This window comes from Mercenaria mercenaria, chromosome 16, assembly GCF_021730395.1.
Source record: "Mercenaria mercenaria strain notata chromosome 16, MADL_Memer_1, whole genome shotgun sequence".
In the NCBI taxonomy this organism is placed as follows: domain Eukaryota; kingdom Metazoa; phylum Mollusca; class Bivalvia; order Venerida; family Veneridae; genus Mercenaria; species Mercenaria mercenaria.
Window position 1 is genome coordinate 67,068,676 of NC_069376.1, and position 18,497 is coordinate 67,087,172.

General features: G+C 34.0%; 1 protein-coding gene across 5 annotated transcripts in view; it reads left to right on the forward strand.

Annotated features, from left to right (window-relative positions):
* The window catches only part of LOC123539603 (two pore potassium channel protein sup-9-like), a 113,836-nt gene that overhangs the window by 65,850 nt on the left and 29,489 nt on the right, over positions 1–18,497 (forward strand). For all 5 annotated transcript variants that reach the window (XM_045324255.2, XM_045324256.2, XM_045324258.2 and 2 more), the window contains one exon: positions 10,856–11,852. In XM_045324255.2, the coding sequence (XP_045180190.1) occupies positions 11,549–11,852 (304 nt within the window). In that variant the 5' untranslated portion in view covers positions 10,856–11,548. The remainder of the gene's footprint in view (positions 1–10,855; positions 11,853–18,497) is intronic.

Consider the following 18,497-nt stretch of genomic DNA (forward strand, 5'->3'; position numbering starts at 1 on the left):
ATAGTTAATATTTTACCGGCTTCTAATCCAAATTGATTTGTGTTGTAGAAAAATGCAGGAAGTAGTAAAATCAGAACTAGATATACTCCCGACACAGGCTCTGCTGTTTTTTCGATAGTTGTATGCGAAACAATTAGCCACCAGTTAGGTGTTTTTATTGATGTATGTTTTTACAAAATTAAATGTTAGTTCAACATTGTATATTCAACAATGAATGATATGGAACAGACCGTTGCGCTGCTGATATTTGTGTGTGTATATATAGAGAGATAAATCTTCTTGAAACATCTTTTTTTCTTAAGTATAAAGACTTTGGAGTCCTATTCATTGTAAGCCACAAGTTCTCTATTAATAAAAAACAGGACACTCGGTTTAAGTTGGGCATAAACTAAAATTGCCTTAGTATATCAGTTTTTAAATGATTCATTTGCTGAATTAGTTTACTTTAATAACACGCATGGATATTTCTACGTGTCTCTTCCTACATATTTCTCTTTTAATAAAGTTTAGATTATCCTAAATAAAGACAAAGTAATATGCGAAACACTAAATCCTGCTAAAAATGAGAACTATCATTCACGATTGATTATATTTTCCTACCAGAGGGAATATATCTCATTTCCTACGTTTGGGCCATAAATCCATTATGGTCTTATATGAATGACTTACACCTAATAAGCTTGTGTAATGTATCCCATAATTTACAGTCGCTAGGAAAAGAAAAAATAGACATTTACTTGTACATGAGCTTTCGCTAAGACGATCCGTATGTTAACATGTCGAAATATCAGAGCTCTTTTTAATATATCTCCTGTACATATACACAAATAGTGCGTCAAAGCCCTATCTTACCAATTTTAAGTAAGTATGTGTTTTTTCGTGCTTGAAGTGCCCTTTAAGGTGTACCTTTCTCAAAAATACTATGGAATATATTTGGAAACTAGACCGTAACCGAGCAAAGTAGGATCAGACTTGGTCGAGTTATTAAAATAGAAAAAGTGGAAACTCCACAGGTCGCTCAATACAACAAAAACGAACATGTTGCAGGCGCTCGGTTTGATTGAGCCTGTTCATGGACGGTAGTTAAAATGCATGCTACCGTCCACGCCCTCTAGATCTGGGTTGAGCAGAACTCAACATTTACACATGCTAAACTTTCATTAAAAGAGGTAATGGCTGAATTGTTTTGAGACATACGGCCTATTTGGTGTTCCACCCTTCTATAGTTGGAAAGTACGCATTCCTGTTTTCTTTTACCTGACGGGATGGATGGAGGACTCCATGAAAGGCTGTTAATAAGCCCACTAGGTCTGAGCTTCTTTGATATTTACCTTCTAGTCTATGTTTTGAATAAATAATATCAATTTTGTAGCTACGATATGTAGACTCCATTAACGGAGACTGATAAACGCAGACAACAACAAGCGTATACAATTATAAAGGACATTGTTATTTGTAACGGATACTATTTTGTTGTACAAGACAAAAGGCATTTCATTGCAAACTCTAGATTCCGTTCCATCAACTATTGTTTTGCATTTAGTGTCACTATTTGTAAAATTAACGATATCTATGTAGTGATCACACAACAATTGACATGTGCTGTTGTTTTGCATCAGAGTTAATGAAAGGATAATCCAGGTTCATTAATATACAATAATCAGCAGTTGTGATCGCAAGCCTAATTCGAGTTGTTTACTGCTTGGTAAATATGTTTACACAGAGTAAATGACCTGTTATTATCCAATGGTCTTAGAATATTTCCTATTCTTAAAACACTTTAATGGCAATCACAGTTTTATATGACCCGGAAGTTCAGTTCAAAGACCTATTCACTAAATGAACTTTTTTTTTTATATTTTACATAAACTTTAGAATTTTAAGAGTTTTAAACTATGTTATCATTTTCCACCTGTGGACTTGCCTGACGTGTTAACATATCAAAAAACTTCATTCACGTTCAGATTATAAATTTTACAATGTAGATTTGTTACCAAAGTGAACTATCATCCAGTTTCATCGGCTTTCTGACTAGAATACGTGATTAAACGCTGGTTCGTTGAAGGCATCTTTTAATCTATGAAATCAAATAATTTTAATATCACAAATCCGGATATCATGCAGTATAAAATGAGCTATCATTTACCTGGAGCGATATCGTAAACAGAAACTCTTGTAGAAATGTTTGCATGACGTCATTGTTAATGACACGATGGAAATGTTTACATGGCGTCATTGTTTTCAAAAATTGTCTGAATTTACAGTCTCTGGATCGCTATACCCGTGTGTGTATTCTATATCTATTCTATTTCCATGACTTACGACCGCCCGCTTAGCTCAGTAGGGAGAGCGTTGGTCTACGGATCGCGGAGTCGCGAGTTCGATCCCCGGGCGGAGCGTATGTTCTCCGTGACGATTTAATAAAAGACATTGTGACTGAAATCATTCCTCCCCCACCTCTAATAATTCATGTGGGGAAGTTGGCAGTTACTTGCGGAGAACAGGTTTGTACTGGTACAGAATTCAGGAACACGGGTTAGGTTAACTGCCCGCCGTTACATAACTGAAATACTGTTGAAAACGGCGTAAACCCCCACCCCCCCAAAAAAAAAATAAATAAAAAAATAAATAAATAAAAAAAATTCCATGACTTGCAGATTTGCTTGAGAATGCTGTAAAAATACGACATACACAACCGATATAAGCCCTTCACACGACGGTGTGATACTACTTATGAAGCGATGAAAAGTTGTTTTACTACAGATTACTTTGTATTGCTATAAGTATGTGCAGCTGCCTTTCCGCTGTCTATACATTTTATGGTTTGTTTTGTTAGGATTTATATTACACATTAATAATTCAATACTTGTATTTCAATTAATATTTAATTATGATACATTTTATGTGGGATATGCCCACCCATGCGACACTCGAAATTTGATGTAGGGTATGCACAGGCATATGATACTCGGCATTTGATGTATGATATGCCCATCCATAAGATACCTTGCGTTTAATTCAGGATAATTATGCTCACTCATAAAATACTCGGTTTTTGATGTTAGAGATGACCATCCATAAGATCCACGACATCAAATGTAGGATATGTCCACATGTAAACGATACTCGACATTTAATGTAGGATATGCCTATTTTATATAGGATATATCTACGCATTGGACAATCGACATTTAATATAGGATATGCCTGCACATTGAATACTCGACATTAAATGTAGGATATGCCTATTTTATATAGGTTATGTCTACGCATTGGACAGTCGACATTTAATGTAGGATATGCCTGCACATTGAATACTCGACATTAAATGTAGGATATGCCTATTTTATATAGGATATGTCTACGCATTGGACAATCGGCATTTAATGTAGGATATGCCTGCACATTAAATACATACTCGACATTAAATGTAGGATATGCCTATACACTCTGTACTTGACATTTCATGTAGGATATGCCTACACACTCGATACTCAGTATTTAATGTAGGATATAGCAGATGCAAGGTTTGCCGGAGCAGTTAAACTTGTTCGTTATAACGTTCAGAAATGTATTTTGATATATATTATAAATAAAAAGATAGGCAAAAACACCTTTTACTATTAAAAACTTGACCCTTTAACGAAAGCTATAGGCCGCTCATGTCTCATAATGACTTAGTTTCCAGTACCGACTATAACGTATTTGCTACATTTTACTACCTGTGAAATACATAGATACCTCTGTCAAAAATGTTCATTTGTATTTGTTCTCGTATTTGAAGTCACAAGTGAAAAAGTTCTTACTTTACTGCGTTTGAGGCATCATTTAAAAGAAAACCTTGAAACGACTTCGAATCACACTCTAGTCTGCTTCTTGGAAAATACTGAATTAATCTTGTATTAGGAATTCAGTTTAAGCAACCGTCTAAGTCAATTGCTCAAACACTGAAAGAGTATTTCGTACCAACCTGCGTTGTATAAATGCCCGCACCACCCCACCTCGTTGTAATTTGATTTAAGCGAAATCTAATATGGTGACCTATCAATTTTCTTTTTGTTTTAGATTAGGTAGACATAACCAAAGGTATGTGCAGAGTTTGATTAAATTCTATTATGTGAAACTCGATAAAATAGCAGAACTACCAACTTAAAATTGACAAAAATATGCAAAAATAGTCCTTGGGTCTGCTGAACATGTATTCCTTTCTTTACAAAACCATAATAATTTTCTTTTGATTTCTCTGAGCATGTTTCAAATAGATATATTGTTTTCTGTTATAAAATGCTTCGATATCAAATTTATGCTGGTTATTGTACTTTACTGAAATATATTTTAGAAGTATAGAAATTTTGAAAAATGTTAAAAATAGCACCATATCTAGGGGCAAATCAAATTGAAACAAAGCTGGTGACCTAGTATTTTTATTTCATTTTTCAATACATCATAACATGATCTTTTAATACAAACATTTTATCAAAATCTATTATTGAGAAAAAAAATTACGAATTTGTAGCGAGCGTCTTTAAATAAGATGTAAGTTAAACATGGGACGTTCATGCAAATAATTTGAGTGACATTTTCCTAGTTCATCGATTGTCGTGTATATCAGCTGAAAAGACAATAAATGTTACTCTAGAAATAGTGATTCGTAAATATATATTGGCCACATGTTTTGATAGTGATTCTAAATTTCGGCTAATTTAAAAGGAGGGAGGAGCTCTGTGGCAAAATGATTAATGTTGCTGACTTCCATTCTCTTGCCCTCATTGCACTGGGCCAAAAACCCGACTTGGGTGAAGAATTCTGACATGTGCCATCTAGCTGGTTTACGGAAGGTAGATTGTTCTACCTAAGTGCCTGAAATAATGCACGAATCAGCATTTTGCGTCTTCCTCCAACGTCAAAAGCTTGAAAGTCTCCATACGGGCTATAAATGTGTCAGTGTGAAGTTAAACCTAACAAAAATGAATTCGCAGTATCATCCATTTTATTTTAACCCATGGAACATTGTCATAGGCAATTATGACCAGTTGTGACATTTACACTTGTATTGATTACATATAGTAAGCCTAATCTGCATATTTCCCTTTTAAACAGATTTATGCTGCACCATTGTGTCCATAACACAGAAGTGTCGTTGTACATGTTTTAGCGCGTCATTTTTAAATCTTTTCTTTTAATTTTACCCAATTAACAATTCTGTTATTTTACGCAGCTATATTTGCATTATGTAATCATTTTCTAACCTGTGGTGCTGCCTGACATGGTTACAGTGTTGCTGCCTGACATGGTTACAGTGTTGCACATTTTTATGCACAATCGTCGTTTACAGTATAGATTTGATATCATCAGTTTTATCATATTGTATTGTATGACCTTGTATCTATAGACTCCGCACCTTAAGGTTATTGCGTTGGTGAACACTTTTAATGTATGAAATTAGATGATTCTTATATCACACATCCGGATATAATAAACTATTAACTAGAACTCTCAGTAAATACCACCTGTAAACGAAATTATTATCATGCTGCTTTATCAGAAAGTTCTACAATACTTCGCATGATGTTATTGTGAACAAACCTATGAACGTTGCAGACAAACCTTTATCAGCTAAATGTCATTCAGTACATAAATTCAGAGTGGTAGATTACACAGTTATTTTCTGGAAGATAGAATGAAAAAATGTATCAAATTGGCGTTATCATTTGCTGGTTATATTTTGTAGAAATCTCAGTTGAAGAAACAAGCATATTAAATGGGTTTGATATGTCTGAGGCGGCAATGAAAGTATTTTGATGTTCTCTTATTAAGGGGAGCGGTGGTCTGGTGGTTAAGATGTCAGCGGTTCAACACGAGGGCCGTGGGTTCGAGTCCCACCTGTGTCACGATCACGTCTTCTCCTATGTCACCAATGCTGTTTTTCCAGGAAACAGACTTAACCGTGATGCAATTTTTTTTGAAGCATTCATCACAATCGAGCCAAAATAAATTGGTATAAACTAAACACAGTAATTAACACAGTAATTAAGAATATTATATAATGAACTGATGACGAGTTTCTGATACATTTGTGCACGAAATGTAAACGAAGGAAGATGAGCACTGATTTCTGTGTTTTCAGAATGAATAAGCAAATATGCAGGTGAAGTTATCAGTAAAAAATCAATTTTGAAATAAAAGATAGATTTCCTTATCCTTAATAAACTTAACACATTTGAAGTGTTGCCCGAGTGCTGTACTAGAATGTTTGTAAGTAGTCTGTACTTTTGTGAAAATTATGTTTCTTTATAGTCCTTATTTTGAATAAGTACTTGTCTGTATTATCTTTTTATCGTCTCTTGTCTTGCACTACCTTTACGTGACAGCGGACAGTTTCCTATTTCTAGCCCGTTCGATTTTCTGAACAGAATCCGTAGATGGATTTTAAATTATATTCTCTTGGTATTTGTGATTATTACATTTGTAAGGATTCAAGCAAATGAATATTTTTTTGTGAAATTAATGAATGTATGATTCGAATTTCTGGTTTCAATAAAAGCGACAGGGGCTAAACAATCTCAGAATATTTGAACGGTAAATCTCAAAAGACACTCGGCTTAAATGTTAGAAAAAAAGTAAACGGTTATGGGATACTTTTCTCACAATCAATCCATAAAACAAAATAAACATCCAGCAAAAAAATATGGACATGAATGTCAGGTTAAATAAAACAAAGCGTGGAACCTGTCAGTGTATGCATATTTAGCCGCTTATTCGACATGTCAAACTCGCGATGGCAGTATGTGTAGAATGCGATATTCGTTGTCACTTCAGTACATAACGCGGTGTGCAACCATTTGGTGAACTAAGCACTTGAACATGTCTTCATAACGCAATATAACAGTACTTATGAAACAATGTAAAGGCATGTTTAATCATCTATTACTTTGTATTGCTAAGTATTTGCAGCTGTCGTTACGTGCTCTATCGGTTCTATAGATCTGTATGACAAGATCTATGTAAGACATTAACTACTAGTAGTTTATAGTTCCTCATTTATATTCTAATTGATTCCTGGTACTGCTACAGAATGTTTTAGTAAGAATGTTGCTCATTTCAGTAGTTCTCATTAACAGGCTCAGTCAAACCAAGTCTGCTATCATTTTGCTTGTCTACGTGCTTCCAAACTATCTTCTTAAACATTTTATTAGGACTACTTTACCCACCAATATGAGCAGATGCAAGATATGCTTGACCTGTTAACTGATGACGAACATGAGGCACTGTACGTAGTAACGTGAACAAATAAACATTGCGAAATATAACTTTAGACAGATGGTTAATTTTTTTCTTATTAAGAATTTTACGATACTTCATACTTTTATGTCCTCAATTCATTATAATTGTATAAAATTTCTATTTTCATATCAATAAACTCTACCGTATTTATTATTTCTCCAATTTTCAGCCGCGGTTGCAAAACCCACTTAGGCACTTTCTAAATTAACTACAGTAGCATTCAAAACGCTTTGTGTGCGTCCCATTATACTGTTGAATGAAACGGAACAGATATCTTGTAATTTCCACGGATGTTACTGGATGTCTGTACGAAATTCTTTATATCTGGTAAACAACCTATCGATTAAAAACTTTTCTTTTTTGTTTCAGCTTTTATGTCTTCATCAGAAATATATAACATATAATATAAATGACGTCATGTCCAGTAGGATGCGAACGTTCACGCACAAAAATGCAAATATTCTACACAGTAACATACATATATCACATACATGTATTTTAGAAGATTAAGGAGGGTTGTATATGCCTTAACCGAATAGAGTTTTGATACTATTTTGGATAGAGCCACTTACATTGTTCTTACAAGTCATTTGATTCACCTTTACACACGAAACTAATTGGGGACTTGTGGTTTTTAACCACTCATCCGAACGCCAAAACCATATGCCTAGAAATGGATTAAGTGTCTAAAAGAAAAGTAAAGATTTTTCCGATGTTGCTATCCGAAAACTCTTTGCGTATTTTGATTTTTTAAAGTTTAAAAACCAGCAATTAGACAGAAGTCATCTTGCAAGTAATTGATATTATCCTAAGAACATATTGTGCACCCCTTGTCGCAGATTTGTTTTTTTATTGTTATGAAATAGATCACATGCACCAGATACCCAGACAGACATTATTTCTGCATTTAACAATACATCACACTATCTGAATTATTATTATTATTATTATACAAGGACCCGTTTTATATTGTGATCCGAGTACGTTTTCTCAATAAAAGAAGTAGATGTTAATAGAACTACACAATTTGTGTAATGTAAAAGAATACTTATTATAATTATCGATTTTCCTAGCCTTTTAGTTGCTGTAACCTCACCTGACAATTCTCACAAGTGGGTTTTTATTATTTTTTTTTAATTTTTCAAATAAACTATTCCATGGCCCCTACCCATTTCCGGTTTGTCTCGTGGAGTTTCATGACGTACTTGTATGTATATTCATTTATATCTAAAACGCATTTTAGTCATGTAGATTTTTTTGTGAATAATCATCTAGTTTTATTGTAAATAATTACATTGTTAAACTCCATACCTTAGTGGAAATATTTATCGTCGGACTTATATTTAGATTATTTGTATATTACAGTACTTATCTAAACATAATGAGGTATTAAACAAGGCTAACATTTAATTCCACCTGTGAATGAATTGATAAACATGCTGCTTTATCAAAACATATCAGCTTGAGTGCTTAAAATTACGTCATTATATTGCTATATAACTTATATCAAATATTTAGTAAGTCAGTTAGAGAAAGGTAGTTGTGTCATAGTAACATAGTTTTTAAATGTACCGAACGGAAGCATTCTACTCACACCGGTGAGAGACAAGTGATTCGATGCCATCAGCCTTAGCCAATCGTCCGCGGAGGAGTAGGCCGTCTGTTTGAGGGCTACAACAAGCTCTGCATTTTCTGTTCCAAACTTACGTATAGATTATTAAACTTGTCCAGCGTAACAATAATTTGTACATGTTAAAGCCTATTTCTCCATAGACAAATAATTACACAGTAATTTGAAGGAAGACAAAATGTGCATATACGTCATGATATATCATTATTGTATTTCGCTCAAAGAATTTATCTTATTTCCTACTTTTGAGCCTAAAGCTATTATACCAGAAGAAAGCTATGACTTTTATCAAATAAGCTGTGGAGAAATTTCTCATAATTTCCAGCCGCGAGGGAAAGTTGTTACAGTCAATTACTTGCACATGAGCGTTTTGTATCAACATTTCAAAATGCCAGAACATGTTGTAATACATTTAACAGTTTTTGAGCTGTTGATTGCAATAGAACAGATATCGGTTTAATTTTCTCAGACTGTTAGTGAATGATGATGTGGAATATTGAGCTTTCCTGTAACATTTGGGACAAAAAGAATATTATAGCCTTGTAACATTCGATGATTTGGTTAGCACAGAGAATGACTTAAATCGCGGAATGAGAAAACATTATACAAAGCGAATTTATAAAATTTGTTGTGTTAAACTGTACAGTGTTAATATGTGTCGAATGTTTGTGAAAGAAGTTTGTCCATGGCAATTACTACTTACTATTGTTTTGATCATAATTGAATATATATTGTACTTTCATGGGCAGCTATGTATATGCATTTTACTTATATTACATACTCTTCATGTATGTTTATAAACGCCAGTAGATTTAGATGTGTTATTAAGTCAAAGTATTTATAAGGAGCTACAGCGGTATTGGCCCCTACATAGATGCGTTTACTAGAATCAGTCAAAGAGGCGAGACAAAATGTGCGCGGATTATGTTTTTGTTTAATATCCCACTTAACAAAAAAATCCATTCGGAGTAAGAAAAAACCCAAACGCCAAATTTTATAACTTTGTACTCATTTTTCGTTATCAGTTTCATGCAATTGCATGGCAAAATACATTATTCACTCTATTAAATATACAGTATTTTTGAATACGGTAAATGTATATCATCTATCTCTATCAGTATGCATGTTGTATTGATAACATGACCCTGTCTAGACTCTATACAGTAAGGGTTAGTATGCTTGCTCTGTGGAATCAGATAACTGTTGTATCACGATTCCGGATATAGAGAACTATTAACTAAGGCTATCGTTTGATTCCACCTGTAAGAGATCTCATAAACATGCTGTGTTATCAAAAATTATCAGCAGATAAACTCGTATGTAGTAGTTAAGTTGACGTCATTGTTAACACGCACTGAGGTTTGCAGACAAGTTGTATCAAACTTTTTTAATTACAATTGCAGAAATACAGACATAGGTATTACACATTAGTTGTTCAACAAGTTGGTGCCTGAATTCATTTAATGGATGTTTCATGTGCTCTTTATATCGTTTGGAAAAAATTTGGGCGATGCATTCTGCACAGGCCGTATTTATGGCTAGTACAATCCTGAGAATATTTAGACACATTAAAGCCGCAAACAAAATTGTTGAACATTATTGAACAGCTGAAGGTATAACATTGAAAAATACAAGTTTTAACTGGCGTTGCTTACAATCTATGTCTACCTTGAAATACATGTAATCTAAAAAGTGTAAAAAGTGTCATGAAAATATTAGCATTTATCATCAGGCTATAGTCCTCTGACAGTGTCCCTATATAAATGTATTAAGTACAATAATGTATTGACAAAATTTATGGATACTGCATGTACCTCATTATAAAACATTGGCTGTGAATCATTTTGTTTTGAAACAAGTTGTCTGTGTTTCTCTATGGAGAAGAGTGTGCACGTAATGACTCTATTGATTATTATACCAACTGCATGATTCTATTTTCAGAAGATGAAAGTTAACACGTGCACCTGAAGAATGAACATTACACGTGCAAGAAAAACACAGAGACGGGGTGACCATTGACAATCAGGACAGATTAAAAAATTCATCTTTAATCAAAGATTTGCTCATTATCAGACTTGTCTGTAATTCAAAACAGTTGTGCTATAGCCGGTACCTTCGTGTGAGACAATCTTCGTATATAAAAAGAGGTTTCAAAGCTATAACCACAAGACAAGACACATGAGTCAAGGAGATGTATTTCAAAATGAAAATTACGAAAGCAGAGGAGAATGCAAATGGATATCGCAGAAATAACCATGCGTAAGCACTGCATTTGTGATACTGGCTGGGTTGTCATTCCATTAAAATTGGCGAGAGTTCGGATGAAAATTTGAAAGGCATTTTATGGTGAAGATTTAGTGAAAAGAAGACATTTGCATATTCCAGAATGGATTTACATGTTTAGATAGAATAAAAATGTGAATAATGTTATTCGGGAAATATGTAATTGTGTGGAATTAGCCGCCACAGCGTTAGTGTAGATCAGAGAAATAGTGTAGAATTTAATGTTTTAAAATTTTAAACTTAAAGGATTAACCAGCATGCCAAAAAGATCAGATTGCTTATAATTAATGGCAACAAAGACGAGGACCATCGCGCGCAGGGCTAGAACATGCGCATGCGCGAGACTGTTGTATGAAAATCACGTGGTTTAGAATGAAGAAACAAAACGTTCGAACATTATCTCTAATCGTTTGTACCTTCACCTATTTACTAGTCGGAGCTGCAGTTTTTGATGCTTTAGAATCAGACTTTGAAAAAGAGCATAGTCGTGAGTTACGGCATCAGGAGCAAAATATAAGATCACGCTATAATATTTCAGACGCAGATTTTAAAATATTGAGAAAGAATATCATAAGATCCGTGCCATATAAGGCGGGAACACAGTGGAAATTTGCCGGAGCCTTCTACTTTGCCCTTACCGTGATTACTACTATAGGTAAGTGAACTGGTCTAGACGCTATTTCCTTAATATGTTAAACTATTGCAAGGTAACTAGGTGCATAGAAGTATAAAATGAGAAGAGCTGATATGTCTTATATCATTTGAAACTATACCACATGACCTAAGGAACGATGAAACTAAATCATATGGCCTAATGAACGATGAGAATATTGTCTTTTTTTATAATAACAAAAAATAATGAATACATGACATAACAATAAGAACAAAACAATAACATGGGCAAATAATTCCAGTAGCTTTGAAATTCATAACTCAGAAGATTACAATTCAATGAACTAGCGTTTTGTTTATTTTGGTCAAGATTATTTCAACTGTTAGTGTTTGGAAATGATAGTGATATCTTTATAAAGAAAGAATATACCAAGTTTGTGTTAAGAGTATTTGACAGATATTTTCATGTTTAAGTTAACACCACGGAAAGGCATAAAGGACCTGTAAATAAAATTCCCGTTACACATCTGGTATATTGTTTTTGCAATTTTAATATCATTGATATGTTTACAGACTATATACATTTTGAAGAAAACAAAGCAAAATACTTAATATGCAGTTTTAAATTACATTTATTTTAATCAGGGTTTACTAATAAATCTTATTATAGTGAAAACAAAATACTGTCACAAAGGCCCCTTCGCGCTTTCTATTTTATTCGAGTGTCTAGAAATCGTCCACTAAACATGTTTATCACGCGGAAGGTGGTATGTTGAAATCACATGTCCATTCTACCAACTGTCTTATTCTATCATCTGTCTTTCGACGTAATGTCGTGCACAGGAAATTATTCATTCATTGTCGATATTTTTTATAGACATGTAAGAAATTCAACTCTTAACTCCAGGTGCTCTATTAATAAAAATAGACCAGTATTGACAACACATTAAAGAGTAAGTTAAACATTCTATAAAACTGTCACTAAACAGATCGTTTGTTGAAACAAGACATGTAAGTGTATTTTATTGATCTTAAAATTGTCTGCGTCTGTATCTCTGTTACATGTACTGAAGGCCTGGCTATTGGCGTATCATCGTCTTATTTGATATAACATAAACCGATAAATAAACATATAATATAGGTGAAAGAAGAAATACCGATTCCAAGATTAAATGCAAGAGCATTCTAACTTCTAAATAAATTGAGAGATAATGTTCTATAAAATGCTATTATAGAAATACCACTGTCATATCGTCGACAATCGCTTACATTTGTATTGTTTAGTATCAATACGTAATTCTAAACAGATAGACGTTTTATTGTAAAGAAAGACGGTTTTGTTATTAATAATATCATATATAAAAAAGTCCATATAACTAAAAAGGAGTATTTTTGTTAACAACCTATAATTATAACAATAAATTAAATTATAGCATTTTCGTTTAGTGTCGAAAAAACAATAGCAACAAAAACAACATGTGGACAGCATGAAAAGTGGCATGCATAACTTTTTCCAGGTTTAATATTTACTTCGTCGGAATCACCTCTAAGACTACAAGTGGAAGTGGGTGGAACCTGTCATCGATCTTCCTTGATGGCTTGCCACGACAATAGAAAGCAAAACGTAATACCTAGATCTGGAAAATGTGACAGTAAATTCAAACAATTTGTGACCTTCCACAAAGATTAATTAAATTATTCTAATTAGTCAAAAACGTGGCAGCCAGAGGTAACCCCCGTACCCAGACTTATTCGTCAAAACATCGTTGCCAAACACTCATTTACAATTGTTAAAATAGAAAAAAGTGGAAACTCCACAGGTCGCTCAACATGACAAAAACTAAAATGTTGCAGGCTCGGTTTGATTGAGCTAACCCGGCTTGATACGTCAAAAACTTGGTTGTCAGAGGTAGTCCTTGTCTTAAATTCTTAAAACTGGCTTGCATGGCTGCAAATGTTTACCCTCGATTAAAATTGCTAAATCCAGTTTGTTATATCAAAAGCATGGCAGACAGCGGTGGCCTCCAGTAAAACCCAGCTTGATGTGTCAAAATAAATGGCTGCCATTGGTTACCCTCATTAATTTGTAAATCCAGTCTGATTTGTCAAAATGCATGGCTGCAAAAGGTGGGTGGCCCTTTTTAAAATTGATAAACTCGGCCTGATTTGTCAGAAGACATGGTTGCCAGAGGTACTCCTCGTTTAAAGTTGTAAAACCCAGCTTGATTTGTCCAAATACATGGTTGTTGGGGAATAGAGATAGTTGCATCTACATTGTTCGTCGGAAAACTTTGAAAATACTTTCTCCTGAGTCTGCAGGCAAGTGATACAGAAATATCTAATGTTAAACGAAACTACCATTAAAAGTCTCGTTGAGCTGTGAAACATTCTGTTCCATCAAAATCACATAATATATATTATGAGTATTTCATTTTTTATTAATTAATTTTTGTTAGCTGAAAAATGTTTATGCACTTCAAATAGTTTCAATTACTTGTTAAGGAAAGGAAATTTAGACAATTGAATGTGTTAGAATTGATTATCCACAACAAATACATCTGAAACAGTTTATGTTGTCTTTAACAAGTTTGTAATTGAATAATATGCCCTTTAGATCTGATGAAATAATAACTTTTTCTCTAATTAGTAATGATATTACTTTAATCTAAGGCTTGGCAATTAATTTTAAGGTAAAACTTACTTTAACAATGACTCTTTTCTCATCCCGTCTCTAGGAATGTTCAATCTAAAAATACTCATTATTATATCGAGATGTGTACAACAGACACTTTATCCCATTTGTCTCCTTAACAAAGACGTTACATCCACCTGTAAGACTAAAATGATTGTCATTTGTACTAGAAAACACTCGAAATTAAGTTAACACATCACGCATGTCTGTTTAGAACAGACTTACAAATGGAAATCAGTTCATCTACAAATCAGACATACAGTGACATTTATGACTAAAGCACAAAATGTAACTTCTCATCTATTGCACTTCCCAGAAAATCAGTAAATGGTCGATGTTTTAAACTACCACATGTTAAATACTGTAAAAATTGTTAAGACGTGGAAAAACCACTTGTATCATATGCATAAGTTTAATGCACTACTACACAGTGTTAGTCGTCACTCTGTCGTAAATCCTACAAAGTAATTTTCGCGATTCTGCTATATCGATTACCAGAATGACTATTTCATTACTCGCCAGAAAACTTGATAAAACATGGATTAGGCAAAACCATTGATTGGACCAACTTTCCAAATATGAGTTTAAACAAATAACTGAACATACGCTAAACTAATGACAACTCTTACATTAAATGTAGATTATCTTTACCATCAATAATTTTCTGTATTAACGTAAAATTATCTAATTACATGGTTATGAAATTTCGTTGTTGTTCGTTAAGTGGCTCTTTCTAAGATGACAGTAATTATTCCATTTTTAAAGATGAACTAAGGAATATATTTGTCCGTCGACTTATTTCGAGTTTTGGCTTAACTGCGCAATTACGACAAAAAAACGCAAACGAATATCATTTGATCACAGTACTATACCTGATGGCACGTTAAAAGGGCAACAACTTCCGTGCGGCTAATACTGGGAAATTAAACATTTTTTCAGCTTACTGAGCATTTTTGCATTCTTATTCCTGTGTCTTATGTTAAAATTAATTGTATATTTAAATTGCAGCGAATATATTAATTTAATCGTATTTAATAGATTTAAATCATTTCGTATGGCCTATCTAAGTACTTGACAGTTGTATAATGTCTGTCCGCAATAGTTGAATTGTAATTAGTGACAAAATATGTTCTACTGCTTCAATTACATATCAGTTAAATAAAACATTTCAATATACTAATAAATCATACATACATGTACTAAGATGATAAAGCAACACTCCCTCTACAGAGCAATTAAATAAAATAGTTCAATATGCCTAAAGCAGATCAAGTCAAGAGTTCAGTGTTACATTTTGTCTTTAAAGATGTACATCAACACATTCACTTAGATTTTTTTTTCATTTAAAAGTTCAGGTATTTTGTCTACAAAATGCAAAATTAAATTTGGAACTGACTTATTATTATGTTTACTATCAGTGGTTTGTTTTTCTCCTTGAAATGCATATTTCAACATCTTGGCTGTTATCAATTCTTATCCATTGTCGACACCTTTGATCTCTTTGTATCAATATAAAAGCACAACACTTACATTTGACAAATATTTATTCGTTTAACTGGTTTTTGTTCGCCGACCTCATACTTCTTTCAAATAGAAACTGTGACGTTGATCTGAATACCTTCTTCCCTTCCTGTCTTTAGTACTTGTAAACAGAAATTATGGAAAATTATGACACGTTTAAATGGACATGCCTCCAGATTATTGCATTAAACTCTCATTTGCTAGCGATAAATTGAGTAAGCCAATGCGTTCTAGTCAATATTTTACATGAACCTTAAGGCTAGTAGATCCGTTTGCAAGACAATGTATGTCCTGAATGTGAGCATAATAAAAGGAGTTCGTGTTGTATTGATATCATATCCCTTCCTATTTATCAGAAAGAGATTCGTTAAACGGTTAATGTTGTTATAAGTGTTCACTGGTAAGAAAACAGTTTTAAACATGCTATTTAGATACAAATGACCAATAAAAGTTTCATTATCAAACTCAGCTGAGACTGAAAATGTTTTGTGAACACGAGGCCTGAACAGCACAAGGAATTAATAGCAACCATGCGTCCAAGCTTAAAACACAGACACCGGGGTCTCGTGAGTAGATACGTTGTTGAACGAAGTTGGATTCAAACAGCTCGTGAGGCTATTCAAATTTTGTAGGATTATGTCCATTTTCTTCTCAAAACATTGGTAGATAATCAGAGTCACGTAAGATCGGTCTGAATACAAAAGAGTAATGAATAAATATGAAAAAAAGATTGTCTTGTCGGTAGCTAGACTACAATACACTCATGTGATAATACAAAAAGTCCGATATAGAGAGAAATAACGGGCTACTGTCTTTTGATATCAATGTTATTAGGCCGAGGTTGATATTGGATGGAAGGGGTGAGGTTTACTGAACTCCTTCCGCCTATATATGTCGAGCCTGATAACATTGATATCAAAAGACAGTAGACTGTTATTCTGTTTACCATGAAAACTCCTATAATCTTCTTAGAACAACAAATGTCCTTATCTTGTTTCGTTAAACTTGATCATGATTTCAGAGCTGTTATATTTCAATCTCTTCAGATCGTTCAGCACGACATTTATGTTGAGTGTACCGTTTAATTTTTCAGCTTAAAGATTTAGGCCTGGGTGGTTCCAATACTCCCTCTTTAAAAGCTTTGGATATTGTTTGATAACCCCTTGGATATTGTGCCTGCATTTTAATTTTTATCTTTTGGCAGTATCTGTGATATGCGGGCTCCATAACCACAGATTCCTTCTCTAAATTCCAGTTTGTTTAGTTCTGTCCATTGTTTTCTCTTTTAGTGGAAAGCTATTATTTCACCTGGGGATCATACGCCACTTTTCATGGAATTGCACTCTGTGCATCATTGAAGGTTCCATGTCCACATCTGCAGATGTCTCTAAATTATATGTTGGTATTTTTAACATGTGTAAATGTTGAGTTCTGCTCAACCCGGGGCTAGGGGGTGTGGACGGTAGCTTGCATTTCCACTACCGTTCATGAACAGGCTCCATAAATCGAGCCTGCAACATTTTCGTTTATGTCGTGTTGGGCGACCTGTGGTTTTCCGCTTTTTTTTTAGCTCACCTGAGCATAAAGTGCTCGGGGTGAGCTATTGTGATCGCTCACCGTCCGGCGTCCGTCTGTCCGTCCACACTTTCCTTTAAACAACATCTCCTCCTAAACCACTAGGCCAGTTTTGATGAAACTTCACAGGGATGTTTCTTGGATGGTCTTGTTGGTCCTTTAAAAATCTTCTTGTCCAAAACCACAGTTCATAGGGCTTTTATATTGGCGTGTGACATTATCTAGTAGTCCTCTACCAAGAATGTTCAAATTATGTCCCTGGGGTAACAAGAGGGCATGCCCCGGGGGTCCCAAATTTTACAAAGACTTGAATAGGAAAAAACTTTAAAAATCTTCTTGTCTTAAACCACAAGATCTAAGCTTATGATATTTGGTATGTAGCATTGCCTGGTGGTGCTCTACTAAAATTATTCAAATTATTACCCTGGGATGGAAAGAGGCCCGCCCCGGGGGTCCCAATTTTACATAGACTAATATAGGAAAACAACTTCAAAAATCTTCTTGTCTGAAACCACAAGATCTAGGCCTTTGATATTTGGTATGTAGCATTGCCTTATAGTCCTCTACCAAGATTGTTCAAATTATTACCCTGGAGTGAAAAGTGGCTCCACCCGGGGGTCCCAAGTTTTACATAGACTTATATAGGATTTTTTTTAAAAACTCTTCTTGTCTGAAACTTCAAGGCCTAGGCCTTTGATACTTGGTATGTAGCATTGCCTAGTGGCTCTCTAACAAGAATGTTCAAGTTATGCCCCTGGGGTGAAAAGATGCCTTGCCCTGGGGGTCACTTGTTATATGAGTTATATAGGAAAAAATACTTTGAAAATTTTCTGATCATATTTCCTAGACTGTGTTATTATAATTACCTGATGATCCCAAGTAATTAGGGGTCACTTGACT